Source organism: Trachemys scripta, chromosome 2, assembly GCF_013100865.1.
Source record: "Trachemys scripta elegans isolate TJP31775 chromosome 2, CAS_Tse_1.0, whole genome shotgun sequence".
In the NCBI taxonomy this organism is placed as follows: Eukaryota; Metazoa; Chordata; order Testudines; family Emydidae; genus Trachemys; species Trachemys scripta.
The window spans coordinates 107,831,087-107,851,038 of record NC_048299.1 but is presented as its reverse complement, the minus strand read 5'-3'; the positions used below and the strand labels follow the sequence as shown (position 1 = coordinate 107,851,038).

General features: G+C 40.5%; 1 protein-coding gene across 5 annotated transcripts in view; it reads left to right on the top strand.

Moving 5' to 3' along the window:
* PTPN3 (protein tyrosine phosphatase non-receptor type 3) overlaps positions 1 to 19,952 on the top strand; it is a 279,790-nt gene that overhangs the window by 108,650 nt on the left and 151,188 nt on the right. For 3 of the 5 annotated variants that reach the window (XM_034761382.1, XM_034761381.1, XM_034761380.1), the window contains 4 exons: positions 3,206 to 3,250; positions 5,801 to 5,853; positions 13,555 to 13,675; positions 19,689 to 19,776. In XM_034761382.1, coding sequence (XP_034617273.1) covers positions 3,206 to 3,250; positions 5,801 to 5,853; positions 13,555 to 13,675; positions 19,689 to 19,776 — 307 coding nt within the window. Of the gene's footprint in view, positions 1 to 3,205; positions 3,251 to 5,800; positions 5,854 to 13,554; positions 13,676 to 19,688; positions 19,777 to 19,952 lie in introns of those variants that run through there. The other 2 variants (XM_034761383.1, XM_034761385.1) reach the window with 2 other exon arrangements.

Sequence of the window (19,952 nt, the reverse complement as noted above, 5' to 3'; positions counted from 1 at the left end):
AAGGCTAAGGAGCTGGGGAGCTCCAGCCTGGAAAGCCCCAGGCTGCGGCCTCTTATTAGGCTAAGGGGTACTGGGGGTTGCAGAGGGCAACCAAGGTGTAGGCCAAGGCATCAGGTCCAAACCCTCCTTGCCAGTGATGAGTAGGCTGATACTGCAGTCTGCCCCAGGCGTGGGGCTAGACGATGACTGGCAGTAGCCTTGCACTGAGGCGAGGTGGGGTTAGTGGGTGGGGGTTCCCCTGGGAGGGGAGACCCAGCGTGTGTGGGTATTGCCAGGGGGCAGCACCCAGAGCAAGGGGCACCAGGGTCCTGGGAGGAACACGGGGGCCAGTGCAGACGACAAGGTGGATCACTGGCCTGCAGAGGGCGCTCCGGGCTGGATTGAGCTGATTCCCCAGACGTCCACTAGGGGGTGCCGCCGGGGTGAGTCTGACCCCTTACAGTTAAATAAAAGAATCCAAACATATTGAGATTTGGAAGTGAACAGTGAAGGCACTCAGACAACCATAACTCAGTTCTATAGTGATGCCATACAATACCCATACAACTATAAGTGCATAACAGTGTTTATAGTCCTCGATTAGATTAAACTGATTTTAAAGACCTATTCATATAAAAAAATTACTTGTGGTGTCACTGTAGGGCAAAGCCCTTCTTCAAAATGAACACCATCTCACATTGTTCCTAATGGGAGTGAGGCTAAGGGCTGGTCCACACTGGGGCTGGGGATCGATCTAGGAAACGTCGACTTCAGCTACGAGAATAGCGTAGCTGAAGTCAACGTTTCCTAGATCAAAATAAGTTTACTTACTGCGGGTCCACGTGGTCCAGGCAAGCTCCCCCGTCGACAGTGCTTCCTCCTCTCGGCGAGAAGGATTTCTGCAGTCGATGGGGGAGCGCTTCTGGGATCGATTTATCACGTCCAGATGAGACGCGATAAATTGATCCCAGAAGATCGATCTCTACCCGCCGAATCAGGCGGGTAGTGTGGACCTAGCCTAAGTTGTACAAGATTTCAGTGAGTTTTTACTACATAGGAAGTTTTGAAGACTGTTTTGTTACTGAAATCAATAAGGACAAAAAATTTGTTGTGACATAGAGTGCTACATTTATTAAAGAACCCGTTTTAAATATTTTTTTTTAACTCACAGACTAAGATTTACTTATAAATTCTCAGAAAACTCGTTCTGTACTCAGGGAAAGTGCTGTCAGTTTCAAACAAAAACAGAGCTTTTAATCTCTGCTCTCTCACACACCACCCCTGAAAAAAACCCTCCCTGCAACCTCCTTTCTTGTTCACTGTGAACAGCACCACCATTCTTCCTGTCACTCAGACCCATAACCTAGGTGTCATCTTTAACTTGGATCTCTTTAGGTCCTCGCATCTAGGCTATGTCTAAGTCTTGCAGATTCTTTCTGTATCACATCTCTAAGATACAGCCTTTGCTATCCTTCCACTCAGCTGAAACTCTTGTCCAGGCTGTTATCATTTCATGTCTCAATTATTACAACATTCTTCTCTTTGGCCTTGACAAATGCAATCTTGCCCCACTGTTACCCATTCAGAATGCTGCTGCAAAGATCATTTTCCTATCCAATCGCTTTGACCATGTCACACTTCTTTGCATCCCTTCACTGGCTCCTTCTTTTCTATTGTATCAAATGTAAACTACTTGTCTTTACTTTCAAGGTCCTTCATTACCTATTATCACTTTATCTATCACCTCTCATTAAGTATCAAAAAGATGACTCCTGTCTCCATCGATCCATGATATCAGCTTCTATTGCCCACTTGTTATGTTTTCAAACAGGCACCTCCATGCTGTCTCTCCGCAAGAGAAGCTCCGCAAAACTAACTATTATCCTTCTTCAAAATCCTTAAAACTCTCCTTTGTTGCAAGGCCTAAAAGAACTTGCCAACTAGGCTGCTGTTGTGCAGACACCCCTGCCTATCATGCTGACCAATATTGTCCTATTGTTTCCTTGTACTCCAGTGTCACTCTGTCTGCATCCATTTTTTCTCTCTTATTTTATAATCTAAATATAAGCTCTTTTGGGGCGGGAGTGTCTCTGTCTTCTGAGTCTGTTCAGTGCCTGTCACAATGGGATCCTGGTCCATTAATAGGAGTCCTAGGTGCTATGATAATACAAATAATAAATAATAATACAGTGGTTGAATCCCAGCTTTAACTGCTAAATTTAATTCATCCTTAACTATGGAATTGTAAACAGTGCTTCCATAGTTAAATACAGAATTGTGCATTATGCATTTTATCTATGAATCCATTGACTGACAGGTGAAGCATGTATGATTTTCAAGCAGAGCATACAGACTTGACAAATGAATTGTAAATCTTGATGTTTTTGCATTATGTATTTAATGTATTTGATAACATAGTAACTTCATGTGGCTATTCCTTTAAGAAGAGCACATGCAGACCATGCACTGAGTTTCACCTTAATCAAATAAAAAGTTGGTTCAGCCACTATTACATTATGAATATGCAAACATTTGTAGAGTTCAAATCCTTTTTAGATGTCATTACTAAATTGTCCTTTTAAATTTTAATGATACCAGCTTATGTGCCATACAAATAGCTGTCAAAGACTAGAATGTATGAATAAAAAGAAATTGTGATTGATTCATGTATAACTAAGATTTCTGATCCTATCTTAAAGATGAGGGCATTGGAGCTACTTTATGAATGAGCTCTTGAAACCAATAATTTATTGTTATAAAGAAGATGTTTGATACACAGATTCGACAGATGGTTGGATCTAAAATCAAAATTCATGGGAGCTAGGCAAGCCTCATTTTCTAATGGTTTTATTCTGCAATTTTATGCATAAGACTGAGTTAACTGGCTCTTATCCCCTGAGACTGACTAAGTGGGGGCACTTTGGAGGCAGTGCGTTTAGTATTTGAATCCAAGGAAACCTTTCATCATTTAACAGTGACCCTTTAACCTAATTAAAGATCGGAACTGGCTTTTAATAGGAACTACAAAAGACCTTAATTCTTGTGAATGACCGTGAGCAGTCACATAGTTAAAGATTTAAAGGAATATCCAAGTAGGCTTATACTTTTGTACATATAGTTTGTTTGTAAATACATGCATATAACTTAATTTTATATATAGATTTCTTAGAAATGATTAAATCTGATATTTGAACATGAATCAACTCTTCCAAATTCTGTTTTCTAGGCATTTATTCTTCTTACAACTGAAGACAGATATTTTGGAAGGAAGGTAATGAAAAATTCTTATTGAAGTAATCTTTCTTCAATAGCTGGACATAAAAAGGAACAGTGAAGGAGGAAAAAAATCTGTTTTTGAGTAGATTTTTTTGCTATCATAAAAATATTCTTAATTGAATATTGCTTTACAAAAACAGGCAAATGACAATGTTACTAACATTCATAGAGCTAGTTGGTTCTGTAAAGGAGCAACCCATGTTGTGACTGTGCCAGAGGAAACTGTCTCATTTGAGCTCCAGTGGGCACTGTGCTTCACATAGGTGATGTGTGTGTGTTGGGGGGAAGCGCCCCCTCCCCCAGATTTCTGCTTGCTGGGTGAGGGAGAGGGGCTCTGTCCTTCTCCTGCTGCACCTGCCCCCTTACATGTTTGGCCCCTATTCCTGGCAGCCAAGCCCAGGCAGAGAGCAGAAGGGGCAGGACGAAGCCGGTTCTTATGCTTTCTGAGGGTAGCCGCTCGGGTCACTGCTCTGTGCAGCTCAGTGACTGCCTGTGAGAACCTGGTTGGGGAGGCGGCAGTGGCCCTTCCCCTCTGCTCTCCTCCCGGGCATGGCTGCTGGGGATAGAGACTGAGCAAGCCAGAGACTCCCACAATGTTCCCTCTAATATTTTACATCCATGTCTGGAATGAATTTTGTTATGTGCACCAATATGTAGGTGATGTGTGGCAGGGGTGGGGCCGAGGGGTTTGGTATGTGGGAGGAGGCTCAGGGCTGGGGCAGAGAGTTGGGGTGTGTGTGTGGGGGGGTGAGGGCTCTGGCTGGTAGTATGGGCTCTGGGGTGGGGCTGGGGATGAGGGGTTTAGGGTGTGGGAGGGGGCTTAGGGCTGGGGCAGAGGGTTGGGGTACAGAGGGGTGAGGGCTCTGGCGGGGGGTGGGGGCTCTGGGGTGGAGCCGGGGATGAGAGGTTTGGGGTTCAGGCTATCCTGGGGCTGTGCTGGGGAGAGAGGACTCCCCCCAGCCCTCTCTTGTGGCAGCAGCCTGAGCCAGGGGAGAGGCGCCTCTCCCCCAGCCACGGTAGCTGCAAGGCTTGGGATTGGGGAGAGGCATCTCTTCCCCTGGTCGTGGCAGATCTGAGGCTGGGACGGTGGGGGAGGCGCCTCTCCCCTCCCCGCACAGACCTTGATAGCCTGCTGTGCCAGAAGAAACTTAGGCCTCCCCTTTTCTGGCACATTTCCAGCTTGTTTGGTCCCTGTTCCCAGAAGGTTGGGCCGGGCAGGGAGTGTAGGCGGCGGGCTGCTGCTGCTGCTGCTTCCCCAGCTGGGCGCTCTCTCAGGCAGCTGCTGCGCTGCACAGAGGCAGCGACCTTGATCTTGAGTGGCCACTTCAGCTGGCGTGAGAAGGGGCTCCATCCTGCTCCCGCCCAGGGCTGGCTGCCAGGGAGTGGGGTTGAGCGAGCTGGAAATGTGCCAGGGGAGGCATAGCCCCCTTCACCCCCTGCAGGTAATTCTGGTAGGGTGGGGAGAACAGGGTGGTCTCTGGGCTGGGTGCAGGACAGGAGGTCGCTGGGGAAAGTGCTAGAAGCAGGTTCCCACCCCTCTGCTCCGCTGGTGGTAGGGGCATTTCCCGTGCTCCCCTGCTGTGGTATCTGTGAGCTCTGGGGAGACATTGGTGCTGAAAGTTTCCCGGGCCAGGGCCAGTCCCAGCTGGGCTCAGAAGCACCTGCTCCTGTGGCCTCAGCCCCCCAGGAACCCATGGAATTGGCTGCTCTGGCCCAGGGAGGTGGGTCTGGAATTTCCTTCCAGAGGTGACATGAGGGGCAATCACATGTCCCTCCCTATACGTTGTCCCCCTCTTCCCTCCCTCCGGTATCAGGAGGCACAAGTTGTCTGTGCTTCAAAAGTAGATCTCCTTTGTGGAAGGAGTAGCATGGTGACTGTACCACCCCTTAAGAGTGTGGTGCATGCTCTCCTCTCCCTGGCCTGCCACATCCCTCTAACCCTCAGGTGGTCCTAGCAGAGAAGAGTCCCTGTCCTCAGGAGATTTCATGGACTTCATTTCTACGTAGTCTCTGCTTGGTAGGCATAAGTTAGAAGGCTCTGATGTCCTTCTGTCTTTCGTCTGCATCTGTGAAAAAGTCTAAAATGTGGTCCAAACCTTTCATCTTCATTACCTGTTGTCTTTAAAAATTGGTAGCAAGTTCTGTGTAGACTGTAGATCAGAGCTGCATTTGTACGCTTGGCACTTGGCTAATTTTAATGTTCATGTCTTATGTTAAAAATAATAGACTGCAGTTATTAAAGTTATATCCAAAGCAAGAAAATCTTTCCTTCCTTTTCACTTTCCAGAATAAGCATCCAACAAGGATATGAACATATCCATTTAAGACAAGTTATTTCCATTCCATTAATGAGCTGTTACATAACTTAATTTCATCACCCTACTATGCTATGACTATTGTCTTTTGTTTAAAAAAGTCAGTGAGAGTTGCTGAAGATTAATATTAAACGTTACAAAATACATTGCAGAGAAATGGTTAATATTCTACCTATTCATGCTATGTGTAAGTATATATATTAAAAAAAACTGTTTTTCTCTTTTCTCAGGTTGTTATGCCCTCTTAATTCTGCTGTTGTCCTCGCATCTTATGCCGTACAGTGTAAGTAATGACAGATCTTTCTTGGCTGGTAAAATATTTGACCATCATTGAGCTGTTCTTTATCTTCCACTGAGCTGTTTTGATAACTCCAGTGCAGAAGACTTTTTACCTATCCTCTTGGACAAAATTGTTGCTAAAACTGATGCATTGTAAAGAAGGATTAAGGAGCTACTTGGAAGGAAAGAATACATGACCCGTTATCTATATTTGTATGCCTAGGGCAGTTTCACTAAATAGAGATAGCATGCTCATTAAATTTATGCTATAGAAAATATTAGATTGATTCAAGAATTAGAAATAATCAGTGCCCTCATTTGTGTTCTGTATAAAACTTACGGTATGAATTGGTCTAAAACATATTTTCACTCTAAGGGTTTTTCTATGCGGGAGCGTCCAGGAAAGCTAATACGAATGAACTAAGGGTGTGAGGAGGTATTTCATAAAGCGGTGTATAGAGAAAGGCAATTAAAGAGGAGGGAAGGCTCATGTTACTGGGGGAGGGGGTGACTAATGGTAAGATTACAGTGTATAGACTAGGGTATATATGATGTTTTTTCTAGCATATTTGGTTTTTTTCACGTAAATCTATATCCATAGCCCTGCCATCTGTAGACAGTGATGTTCCCAGTTGAAAAATTGTTTCCCTCCTTCATTTCCTTTTGTAAGCTACTATAGTTTTTGTTGCTGCTTGTGTAATCCCCATATTCATTCTGTGAGCCTCGGGGTTCAGCAAAATATGGGATATCCTAATAATAGGGAAAAATACTGCCCTGACGAATAAAATACATGTCTATTGTCTTGCTAATAGGGTTCCATTATTTTTACTGAATATATCATTACTCTATAATGATATGATATAGATTACTGATAATGGTTTTTATCTGAGAATAGGTATTATAAACTATTGTCATTTCAGTTTTGGATTTTAATTTAACTATCTTCTAAATGAAATCTGAGATTCTGGCGTACAAAATAGCAGCCTGGGGCAGGGGGGCAGGGTTGGGGGAGGGGAGTTGCTGGCTTGAACTACCATTGGTTAGCCCAGTTTGACCCATTTCTTGCTAAACTACTATGACTTTTCAGCGGCAATTTCCTCATGCATTATCTCTTGTGTATGGAGGAGATTAATCTTAAGGTGTTGATTACCTACAATTGTTGGTTAAAAACATGTGGCTGTTGTCTTTGAGCTTCCATAATGTATTAAGTTTTATATTTATTTTTACATTTTCATTTCTTTTTCACAGGACGACTTCTTGTATAGGAAATTATTTCATTCATTCTCTTTTTTTCACATGTAAAATATAATTTATTCTTATTATAGGTTTTCTTCAGTTTTGTAAATGTTGCTAACCACTCAGTGCTGTAGTTGTGGTTGCCTGGAATAGATCATGCTTCTGGAAAAACAACTGTTTCTACATATTGCCTTTTCATGGTTGTTTGGCTTTAGTAGTGAAGTTCTAAAATAAAACTGTTCTGATACATTGCCTTTTGGTTATGCTACACTTTGCTTTGTTTGATGGTAGTAAAAAATTACAGGAGACTAGAACAATCTGTATGACTGTGTCAGATTAGTTGATGTGACTGTATGATTTATCATAACTACAAAGACTGTTCTTCAGATATTGGGGATATGCAGATTAAATGTTACTTTTCATGTTGAATTTATGTTGAACATTATATATTGCACACTGTGTTTTATATTCAGCACATCTTGAATTTCTTGTTTCTTAAAAGCAGTCACTAATGAGATGTATATTTTCTTCAAATATTTTAAAATAATTTATTACTCATGAGTTCAATTAAATAACGTTTCAAATGCCAAATCCCATCCTATTTTTCTATTTATTATTTATGTTGTAAACTAAGATTATTGTCCACAAAGTTCTAGAAAGTGAAATGTAATAGATTGTCCTACACAGTTGATATATCCTCTGCTTTTAGTTAAAACCTCATGTAGCAGATTTACTACTACTACTGCTGCTGCTTTTGCTGTCAGTTCTTATAGTAAGGCCCCAATCCAAGAAATAAATGGTTATAATGAGTGCTTTAAATTGTGATTCATTATGACTAAGTTCTTCCTCCATATTGTCCAAGCACATAGGTACCTCTCTTTCTTTTCACTCTTGCTCCTAATTTCTCAATGTGCCAGCTGAAGGAGTTGTATGCTTACATCTACAGCTCTCCAGTCCCTCGCCCTTGCTTGGAGAAGCAGGAGGTTCTTCTAGAGTTCTGCTCTCTTTTTCTAAGCAGAAGGCTATGTGGTTGTTGTTTTTAAATCTTCTCCCAGCCTGGCTCCATTGCCCTTCACCATTCATTCCTCTCCCACTGTAGAAATGACGTTCAAACCCCAGGTTACTTGGGCCAAAAGTCCATCAGCAGGATTTGGTCTGTTTTGAAACTATAAGACTTTTGCTATTTTTCTCTGCTGGTTAAGGTGAAAAATGGAGTCCAGGAGTGCTTCTGAGGCTCTGGTAAATCAGAGGAGTAAGAAAAGTCTATGGCGTTAGACCCCCTAGGATGCCAGAATTAGGTGGGTTTTTTTCCCCAGTTGTTCCAGAGAAGGCCTTAGCTTCAATTCTCAGTCCCTGTGATTGCTATCTTAAGCCCTGCTTCTTCAAGTTTTTGATCAGGGTTTCTTCCAGAGGGCAGCTCTGACTCCCAATAGCTCTGAAACTGAAATCACAATTAAAATAACAAATTGAGGGTGCATCAGTGGGTCTCAAACTTTTTTACTGGCGACCCCTTTCACACAGCAAGCCCCCTAATAAACTAAACACACTTTTTAATATATTTAACACCATCGTAAATGCTGAAGGCAAGCAGGGTTTAGGGTGGAGATTGACAGTTCGCGACCCCCCCCCATGTAATAACCTCGCAACCCCCTGAGGGGTCCCAACCCCCAGTTTGAGAACCCCTGGGGTAGATGAACTTAGGTGGTTTGAATTCCCAAGATATGGAACCAGTTTCTGCTCTTGTATGGGTGCCTAAAAATTCCACATGCTGATTCTGTTCTATTTCAGGCTTTCTCAGTTGTGTGCATCAGGTCAGCGTGGCCTCACATGCCTTTTAGTCCTACCAATGTAGCAGTGTAGCCAAACACATGTGCCAGCCTGTCATGGCTGTAGAACACCCAAATTGTTAAAATATGCAGATTAGAGGTAGTTTAAATATCTCTCCTGCCAGTTTTCTTCCACTGCAGAGCGATTAGACTATCACTTTTTTGGGCCTGCCAGCAACTCTCAGCTTGTCGTTTATATTACCAGTCTGCCAACTCCCCTGGACAATCTGAATGACTGTGATCCTGCAGTAAAATGTCAGTGTTCAGGAAGGAGCTTGCCCAGTTTTAAAACCATATCATCATGGCTTTTTTGCTCAGATATTTTCTTGTTCCCCCTTCGGTATCATCTCTTTCCTCTGCAAATACATTTTAAAAAATGACGGTCCCTGTCCCTTTAAGGGGAGCCATAGCCTGGGGCACAAGCAAGTGCTGTTGCTGAAGCAGCAGCAACAGAGCTCTTTACAGTGGTGAGGCTGTGCAACCCAATAGATTGGAGATTGCTGTACCATAGTTGAGGTGATTAGCTGAAGCTTTCAATAAAATGTGTTAGTGTAACATGGGGTTTATTTTCTTTTTTTAGTCAAGGCCTTCCAAGTCTTATGGCTTTAATAATATTTTCCCTTAGTATCTTATAAATAGTAAAATAGGAGTTTCTTCCAAAGTTTTCAAGCCTTCCACATCAGGGTTTACCTTTTCCTAAAGGAAATTTCCAGCCCCAATGGCTTAATCCGAAAGAATTCTTAAACAATCCACATCAGACAGAAAATCTCTTGAAATAGTCCCAAAGGAATTTGTGCATAGATTTTTCAAGACCACTTCCTTCATCTTTCAATCGCATTTGGGCAAAAAGCAAATCTACAGGCTGGCTGACTGGACATAAATTGCACATAGAAGAATGATAATAATGAAATTCTCAGTTAGCTAACAGAAACATAGTCACCTACTCACCCATAATTCTCCATAGTTCTGTCAATTGAGCATCTTTGGATTCCTGGTCTGGTGGGACTTTCTTTTCAAAGGTCTGCTCAAACACGAAGGCTTCCAGCAGCTGAGGTACTAAGCCTGAGGAGCATGGATGTTCATGAAAGTTCATGGACTTCTTGCTCAAATCTAGAAACTGTCTACAAATCTGTTTAGAGACACAAGATGGGTGAAGTAATTTTTATTGAACCAACTTCTCCTGAGGAGAGAGACAAGCTTTCGAGCTACACAGAGCTCTTCTTTGGATCTGAAGAAGAGCTCTGTGTAGCTTGAAAACTTGTCTCTCTCATCAAAAGAAGTTGGTCCAATAAAAGAAATTACCTCATCTGTCTTCTAATATTCTGGGACCAACACGGCTACAGCAACACTGCAGATTACAAATCTATTCGTCCTTCCTCTTCTCTCCACACACCCCCCCAAGTCCTTTTATCTACCTTGTGTATGACCTAAGCCTTTCAACAACCAAGAGAAACTGTTACACACTTTAACCAGGCAGTGAATGTCTTCTATACAAAACTAATCCTTGGGGAAAATCTGAACCATTTTTAGAATTACATGGGAGGCCAGGGCCACAAAGCATAAATATCCACTATATATAGGCAGACAGACAGAGACACAGGAATTTTTCAGGCCTTTAAATGTTTGTCAACTTCCTTTTACCTCGTTGAGGACTCTCACAACTGTGCTACTTGTTAGGCATATTATCTAAAGGGTTCATCCAAGGAATTTGCCACTTGGCTATTTGGTCTTTATTGCAGGCATTGACCGAGCACTATTAAATAGGTGTGCTCTCCTTGTTTACTATGGCTTTTTGAATGGTTCTGTTTTTTTTTTCTTTGATTTTTTTCTTTATTAAAACTTTTCAGATACATTTTAAATGATCAATGCAAATTCAAATAAAAGTTATGTGTTTCTCTCTCCCCCCCCCCCCGCCCCCTTGGCTCCATTTCCTTGAAGATTGTTTTCTTCGTGTTTGTTGAGATTGTTATACTGCTGGTTACTTCCCAGATACAATGAATCATAGAGCATCAGATGCCCACAAGCAGGAAAGATGAAAACATCCTAATTCTTTTCCATTGTTTAGGTAATAAAAAAAAAAGTGAGATGATGCTTGAGACTACTCTTCTACAATGTGTACTAAGCAGAGTTTATTATAGTTAATCTCTTCAACTATTGCAGTTGTCTGGGGAGTTGGAGATGCAAGTCTAACCTGCGCCTCCTTGCTGGCCTGACAAGGATGACCCTAGCTAGGAAGGAGGCGGGGAGGGGGAGAGAAAAGAGGAGCCTACATGTTTGGAAGATGAATTAGAAGAACCCAACCTCATAATGAATCACTGAGCAATAGGTACTCTCTTTAGAGAAGGTAAAATTACGATAAGAAACACAAGCATAGATTTTGAAGTAGAAAATTAAGATGTACTATTCTTGGCAATGTAGTCTCCTGTTGACAAGAATATGCTTCAAACCAACTTTGGTATGAAAAAAAAACAAAAAAAGCCTCGCTCAGCTTTGCCCAAAAAAACAAAAATATTTGGTCAGAGATTATATGGAAGAGATTGAGAAATTTTAATTGCTGGAAAGGAAAAATAAGTATACACGCCAGTCAAAACACAGTTGTCTGAAATGTGCATATTTTATTTTGATATCATTATTAAGCATAGATTACTTTGGATAAACAGTTAATAAGTTTGTGGTTCTATAGCCTTAGCCTTTAGTTGTGCACATCTGTGCAAGGCATTGGCCTGGATCTACATTAATGTGTTGCAGTATATGGAATTTTTTCAGTTTGGCACAATTCATACAAGTGACTGGTTTGCTTTCAAAGGAAGAGTTAATGTTTAACAAACATTGTTAAAGTTTGTTTAGATATTTATCATTAAATCCAAATCTTTCTGCCAAGAGTGGGTTTTGCTAACTAGTACAAAAATTAAGCTGTTTTCAAAGGCATTTAGGAGCAAAGGACAGTAGGAACATTACAGTAACCAAACTAAATTACTTCATGTTTGTCCATTAATTTTCTCTTCCATTTAAATATGCGTTGTGACCCCAGTTAGTGCTGACAAGTAGCTATGGGACTATATTTTCGCAGGTGCTGACAACTTTCATTCTTTTATATCTCAGTAGTTAAGGTTCATATGGCGTAGAGGTTTTTCCTTCATATCTTAATTGGCCAGTATTCCTAAATTCGGCATTCCCTTTGCTTTAGGTATCCTCAATTGTTGTGCTACGGGTTCTTTTATGGAGAAATATTGATTCTTTGGCTAACCCGCCATTTCATATTTCATGGCCTTTAACATTTTTGTAAAATAATGGCATCTTGTTTAGAAAAATGTACTTTGGGTGACTTGGCCAAGGCTTTATTGTATACTGAATTTTCTGCAGTGCAGACCAGTATGTGTTCTTGTGCTTATCCACAAAATATCTTACAAGTAACTTTTTTCTATATTTTTAATGCTTTAAATGTTTTATAATAAGTACTGTTTGTTCTGTGCTAAGAAAAATAGTTCATGTTCTAGTGATTTGCATAGTATCATGTCACTTTTTGATTGGCATATGAAAGCATTACTGCTGAATCATTTGTGTACATCTATACTTGTGAACTTAGAATTCCACTGAAATTAGTTCTAGGTAATTCTTTTAGCAGCAGGTAAATGCTTGAATCAAAACAAAACCCCAAAACAACAACAAAAAAACCTTAACAAACTCTGACTTGCTATCCATAAAGGGTGATCTTTAGACGAAGGGTGTCAAACTTATTTTGTGGAAAGGGCCGAGTTACATCTTTGACTTGTGTTCATGGGCTGAGGCTACAAAGTTAGGGCCATATGCTGTCCTTCAATTTATAGCAGATATCCCATTGCTAGAGAACAATATGTCCATTTTTGTTATATGTCCATTTACTGTTGTATTCAGCATCGCCCAGTGGGAAAATATGATTATGGGCACTTGTCTAGAATACTATTTCCATCCTTTGTTTATTTGGCCATTTGTGCATATATGATTGTGCATATATGATTGTTGTAAATCCATGCACAAATTAGGAATTGGTTATCATGAGAAATGTTAACACTCAGTTAAGATGGATAAATGACAACTGGGTAGTTAAAACAGGTCAAAACAACATTAGTTAAAGTTTGGAAGATTTTCGTTATAGTTTTAAATACAAGACATTTTTAAAAAATGAATTTTCAGTCTGCAGATTCTTTATCTGTAAGGGGGCCACACACACATCAAATGGGCTCAGTTTGATTTCCCTGATTTAGACAATTCTGTTTCACCTGTGACATTTTACATGGTTATATTCTGTGCTGGTGCAATATGTGCAGTCTAACAAGTTTTGTTATGGCAAACAAAGCAAAAGTATGAATAAATGAGTAACTGAACAAAGTATTAAGCTAATCAGTGCCCAAAAATGTATTTATGATAAGCATACTTATATGTTGGAAGAGATTTTCATTTGCTGCTGTTTTAAGATTGAGTAGGTTAAACAAAACTGTGGTCAGTGAGAAATAATCTTTAATTCTTGCGGTTTTCCACAACTATACTTACTCTTGGTTAATATGCCATTTAGTGCGGAAGGGGGAGTTCCTGTAAACAGTATTTACACTAAGCTGAGGCTGTCTATGAAACCTTTTTTGTGCATGTGTTTTTTTCCCTAACAGCTCAGTTTGGAGACCATAACTCTTCAGTACATCGTTCAGGATATCTCTCAAATTATCGTTTCATACCAGATCAGAACGAAGATTTTTTAACCAAAGTAGAGTCACTACATGAACAGCACAGGTAAACACATACTTTTAATATCTTTCCCATTCCCTCTCCTTCCCCACCTCATGAGTTCAAAAAGAAAATTGGGAGGGGAGGGAAGGTTAATATTCCTGAATGTTACATTAATATTGTTTTTAATAAGCTTAAGTTTTCTGATTTTGATATATATGTATTCAAAAGTTATATACTAGGGAATATAGCATAAGTTAAATTTAAAATCAAATCTTCATTAATTGAGCCACTGATTATTTTATAAAGTATAATAAATTAATATTGGTGTCAGGCAGACATTGAGGGCATTTCTTTGAGAGCTCCTTGCTTTAGAGGGCTTTGGACCATGATCAAAATCCTGTGGGATTCTCATCGGGCTATGGAAAGCATGAATAATTGGTGGGTTTTACTGTTTAAGATAGAAAAGGTGGTAGCTAATTACAGCTGGCCAGATATGTCATTTTAAAATGTTTTGAATCATTATGGCTGTTAGTCATTAGTGAAAAAATGTGTTGGGTGTGGGCTTGGTTTGCATGTATTCTGTGGCTAGATTTCTTGATTCCTTTGACATATCTATGCTGAAATTTGCTGTGTGGGATAAGTGGGGAAACATTTTTATTGACTATATATATGTTACTAACACAGCTAGCACTGTATTGATAGTTATTAAAGGCATTAGCAAATGTTCTACTAGAGTGAAGTTAGAATTCTAATTTACATTGTGACTTTTTTGTTGTTTTCATAACTTATTTACATTATCTTTGAGATGAAATTTTCCATTTTTGTTTTAATCTCAGAGATGCGTTAAATGGATCTTAATGTCTGACTGTTGACATTTGCTGCTAGGATTGGGTATCTTTAAGGAAAGTCTGTTGGTCAGGAGTCAGGAAAGAAGTTATCTTCAGGACAATAGTTAACTTCTGTGCTACATTATGCCTAGTACTTTCTATTTCTATTTCTATTTTAAAATTTTAACCTTTAGACTGCAACACATAGGAAAAAAGTACTACAGTATCTTTTTAATTTTCTGACTATTTAAAGTTCATCTAAAATCAAATTAAAATTTATTTGGTTTACTTTTTATTTTTTATGTCCATCATAACAAATACTTCAAATTGAACTAAATTATAATTAAATTCAGTCTTCTAGGCAAAAATAAAAAATGTAAAGGTCCTTCAAAACTAAAAATTTCAATCTATCTGTCACTTTTTACCCTTTTAATTCTGTGTTGCTTGTTTGGCGAGGTGTAACTAGCAAACATTAGTTGGGTAGGAAGGGGAAGGTATTTAATTTAAGTGAAAAAAGAAGTCTTGCATCCATTGAATGTTAGTGACATAGATGAAGATGAAAAACACTAAAGGAAAATTGGTCCTCACATATAGAAGGAATCTTCTAGACTGTGATGGATGGACTGGATTAACTGGACCACAAAGGCCACAGAAGGAGATATGATAAAGATCTTGGTGTCTTCCAGTCTTCTACCATAGAAGCCTGTGTGCTGCATCACAGCTCCTGTATGTTGCTTCTGTACCACAGGGAACAGCTTTTTCACAGCAGCTCTTCATAGTTGAAGGATTTAGGCTGTAGACCCAATGGTTCTGGCAATTCCTCTTAGGTACTGTTCTGCACTTTGTCTACTCCCTCCCCTATTGACATATCCAGGCCCTTGTCATGGAATATCTGGAGTAGTCAGACAGCCAAACCCTGGGCACAAGTGAGGTAACACCCACACTGTAAGGGGTATTGGCTCTCCCTGTCAATGGCCACTGCTAATCAGGGCTGTTGTTCACTTTGCCTGGACAAGCTGAAGCTGACTCCTCCCATCCCTGCTGGCAGTCTGTACCAAAAATGTGGGGTTACTGGTGTGGCTGGAAACCTGTATGCTGGATGCAGATATAAGTCAGTTAATTGAAAATGGTGGGGGACTGTTAGAAATCACTCTTGCCAGTGGAGGATTGTGAAGGGGCACTGAATGGAGGGGCTGAAGTCAACTTCTCACTGCAGACAGCTGTCATCTTTGGAAGTGAGTGACTAGTTGGATCCCTGCAGAGCAGTGGAAAATATGAATATGGATAAAGATGAGGCCTGTGAGGAAAGAGATTCCTTTTTTTCTTCAGGCTCCTCTCTGAGTATTTAAATACTGGAGTCAGGTGTTTGTGATGCTTATTTGTGATAGGTGATGGTAAATAACTCAGCAGGTACACCAAAGTACTGATAATCAAGGAGTTTAACTGCCTCATTTGAAGCAATCAGATTTTGATAATTGAGGAGATGACCCATGGGCAGATTTGCCTAGTAAAGAACCTCACACTTCCTAATGGGCCTAATCCCTCCTTTGAAACCTTCTGCTTGGGGGTTAAAGCCAATCTCTAACTATTAGGGATTAGGCTGAGACCTTCATGAAGGATCTGATTATTCCACATCCTCCTTGGAAGTATCTGGTGATTGCCAGTGTCTGAGACAGGATACTAGATTAGCTAGACCAAGGATCTGATCCACTAAGACAAATCCTATATCCTAAAGGGAGTCCATTAGAAGGAAAAAAATATGAAAGTATTTTTCCCATCCTTTATTAGGGTCCCTGGGAAATTATGTTTATTTGGTATGATAGACTCTGTCTAAGCTGATGTGAGTTAGCAAAATCTGCCATAGGCCATACATAATTCCTAGACCAGATTGTCCCCTTTAAATTCTGTCCCTTTATGGGGATTACCCAACTGCAGGGACTGCACTGTAAATAGCCATGTCCTGCTTTATCTCTTCCAGGTTTCCTGTTTGAGTTCTTGCCCTCAATAGTCTTAAAAGTGGAATTGATGGTATGATTAGGTCACACAAAGATGCTACAAACTTGACAAACTCATGTACAGTGTGGTTTCTGACACAAGACTTTCATATCTCTCTCCATTACACTGCCATAGCTTGGAGAGAGATTGAGTCCAGCTCACAGAAGTCTCCTGAACACACTTGTTCTAGACACTGGTGTGTGCACACTATCTGCTAGGAAAGCTGTTGACACCATAACTAATTGGTAATGCTGCAGACGTTCAGGAATCTTGGCTGTCCTTTCTTATTTCAACTCTCACAAAAAATTCTAAATCTGCAAAAAGATTTCTCCTTTCTGTAGATATGTGATTTTTATAACAAGGTTTTCTGATCATTCTTTATTTTGTACCATAGTAGCTAGGAGAGCCAACTGACTGTGATTTGAAGAGGTGGACACCATCTCTGGAATCCACCTGATCCAAATGGGTAACATGCTTTTAGACAAAATTGTTAAGAAAGTAGCCAAGTTTGACAAGCAATTTTGAGGAAAAGGATAAACACTTTAACCCTAGGGCAAAAGCTACAGGAACTACAAGTTCTGTTTTGGGGGTAACATATCCTATATATACCTAGCATGAGGGGTTCCAGACATATCACTAACTCTTGGTTTGGGGTAAAGACTGCCAGGAGTGTTGGGAAGAGATACGAGGAGTAGTTTCAGCTTGTCCACTCAACATGCTGACAAACTGTCTCTGGTTAGGTGACCAAACATTTCTCTTCACCGGAGCAGGTGGGATTTTTATGCTTGTCTTCTGATTCTTCTTTGATTTGGTTTTCTGGACACCTACAGCTTTGGTGCAGGTTATGTACACAGACTCATGATTAAATTCTGTTGTTTAGTTTAGGGCTTACGATACTACATCTGCTCCTTTTCTGTAGGCATATTGTGTGTGTTTTCCTCCATCTTAGTAGAATTAAGGCCCTGATCAAAATTTTGCAAATGCAGTTGATAGGACTCATAAACACACAGACTTCAATTCTTAGCTTTCTATATTAATCAACTGTCAGATAACCAAATGATTATTGTGATTTCTCTCTACTGTTCCAACATAGTAGATGTGTTGGGTTGCAGTCCTGGGATGCAAACATCTCCAAGACTTTTCCTATTCCAGGCAATGTTCAAAGAACAGTATCCTTTTGGCAGTTTTCTAGATGCAGCAGTCAGTGGAACTGCGGTTCTGAGTAAACTACTTGGACCTCAGGAAAGAATGGTGGCTAGCTATGCTTATACCCTATGATATATGTCATCCTCCCAAGTCACTCTTTCCTAGTGTTGTCACAGTGATCAGAGAAGGACATAGTCAATGTAATCCACTTCATTCTTTTTTGACATTGTTAGCCCTGGTTTTCCTGGTTGGAGATGTCCTTAAGTCCTGCTGTAGATCTGTTGTTGCAGTGGTCACTGTAGTAGCCGCTTCCAGGCAGACTAACAGACATATTTAATGACCTGGAATTTGAGAGAATGGACGTGAAGGTTTATACTGAGTACCTGCTAGATGGTCTCCTTTGATTTAGGAAGGATTTTACATCTAGAGCAGTGGTTCTCAAACTGTGGGTCAGGACCCCAAAGTAAGTTGTGACCCCGTTTTAATGGGGTTTCCAGGGCTGGTGTTAGACTTTCTGTGGCGCGGAACTGGAAGTCCAAGGGTTCCCCCCTGCCCGGGGCAGCGGGGCTTGGACTTAGGCTTTGGCCCCCCCTGCCTGAGGCGGCGGGGCTTGTGCGGGCTCAGGCTCTGCCCCCACTCCAGTATCATGTCGAAATTTTTATTGTCAGAAGGGGGTCGTGGTGCAATGAAGTTTGAGAACCCCTGATCTAGAGTTACTACTGCATCTGGAAAGTCTTCATAACCTGGCTTTCTTACTATAGCTGTAAGGCCAAGACAGTTTCTTACAATTCCTGATTTCAGGTCATTTGGTAGCTTCATTAGCCTCAGAACTCTCAAATCAAGGTACCTCACTAACTGCCTTCAAAAGTTCATCTGGCAAATGGTTGTCTTTTTCTCCTCTCATCCCTAGATCCTTTAGGGCAGTAACTAAGTTGGACTGGGCTTCCTTCATCATTATACTTCCTTTCTATTAAGTTTGTCTTTCTGGATTTCAATCACTTCTGCTAGAATGATCAGTTAGTATGTTGCATTGTCTGTAAAGGCCTTTTAAAAAAACAAAGTGGTAGTCAGAACTACTGGAGGATTCTGACATATCTTTACCAGGAAGTAACTCTTAATTTGTTTTGCCTTAAATGCACTGAGTTTCAAAAGATCAGATGGTGACACCTGATACCTGCAGATCAAATTATTTCCAATTAGGAAATTTCATGTCTTGTTCCTCTTCTATGCTGGGAAGAACAAAGGTGTGAAAGCTTCAAAGCCAACATATCCCAGCAGTTCAGGTTAGCAAATGCAGAAGCTTACAAGAAGACTGGGGGAAACCCTCTTCCAAATCTTGCAGCACATTTATCAAGGTCTGTTACCACATCTCTGGCAAAAACAAATAGAAGGTTTTATGAGGAGATTTGCGGAGTAGCTTTCTGTTAATTTCTTTGTTCATTCATAAAACACTAAAGTAGACGTAACTTCTTCATATGTTGGTTTTTGGTAGCTGGGTTTCTTTAATTAGCTCCTTTCATTGTGCTCTTCCTCTGCTTGTTCTTTGGGGTAAGCTGCTTGCTACTTTCAGTTAATCACCAGACTGGAGCACAAGCATGACTCTGTGTGAGAATAGCAATTGGTATGGAATCTTTTCCACCCCTGTGAATAGTTATGCCTTATGTTTTTAGTTATTTAAAGGTTCAGACTTTGAAAGTTGCTTCTGTTTGCCAGAAGCTGGGAATGAGTGACAGGGAATGAATCACTTGATGATTATCTGTTCATTCCCTCTGGGGCACCTGGCATTGGCCACTGTTGGAAGACAGGATACTGGGCTAGTTGGACCTTTGGTCTGACCCAGTATGGCCATTCTTATGCTCAAATGGGGCTGTGATGCAATTCCCTGGATTATATAGGAGGCGTCTAGAAGGAGCTAAAATACTGAATCTTTTAGCTGCTTCTGTGCTATTTGCAGGTATGATCAACCTGTCAGCCTCCAGACTACAGGATTCTTCTGCTTTGAAAAGAAACATTTGTAATAAGTTAAAATAGTCAAGTCAGTGAGCTTAATTTCTTGTTCTAACTTAAGGTAGTTAAAATTAATAACTTCTTTTTTTTTTTTTCTTTAGTGGTCTCAAGCAATCTGAAGCAGAGTCCTGTTATATAAACATAGCACGAACCCTTGAATTCTATGGAGTAGAATTACACAGTGGTAGAGTATGTTTACGTTGTCACTTTTTGCTTGGAAAAATAATTGAATTTATGAATACTGTTTTTAAGACAAGAGTCTTTCATTAACAGTGAAAACAGAAGCACTTCAGTATTGGCTGCACTGTATTTTGTTTTCAACTTAATTTATATTATATTTCTCAACTTTGCATTTGACATAAGTG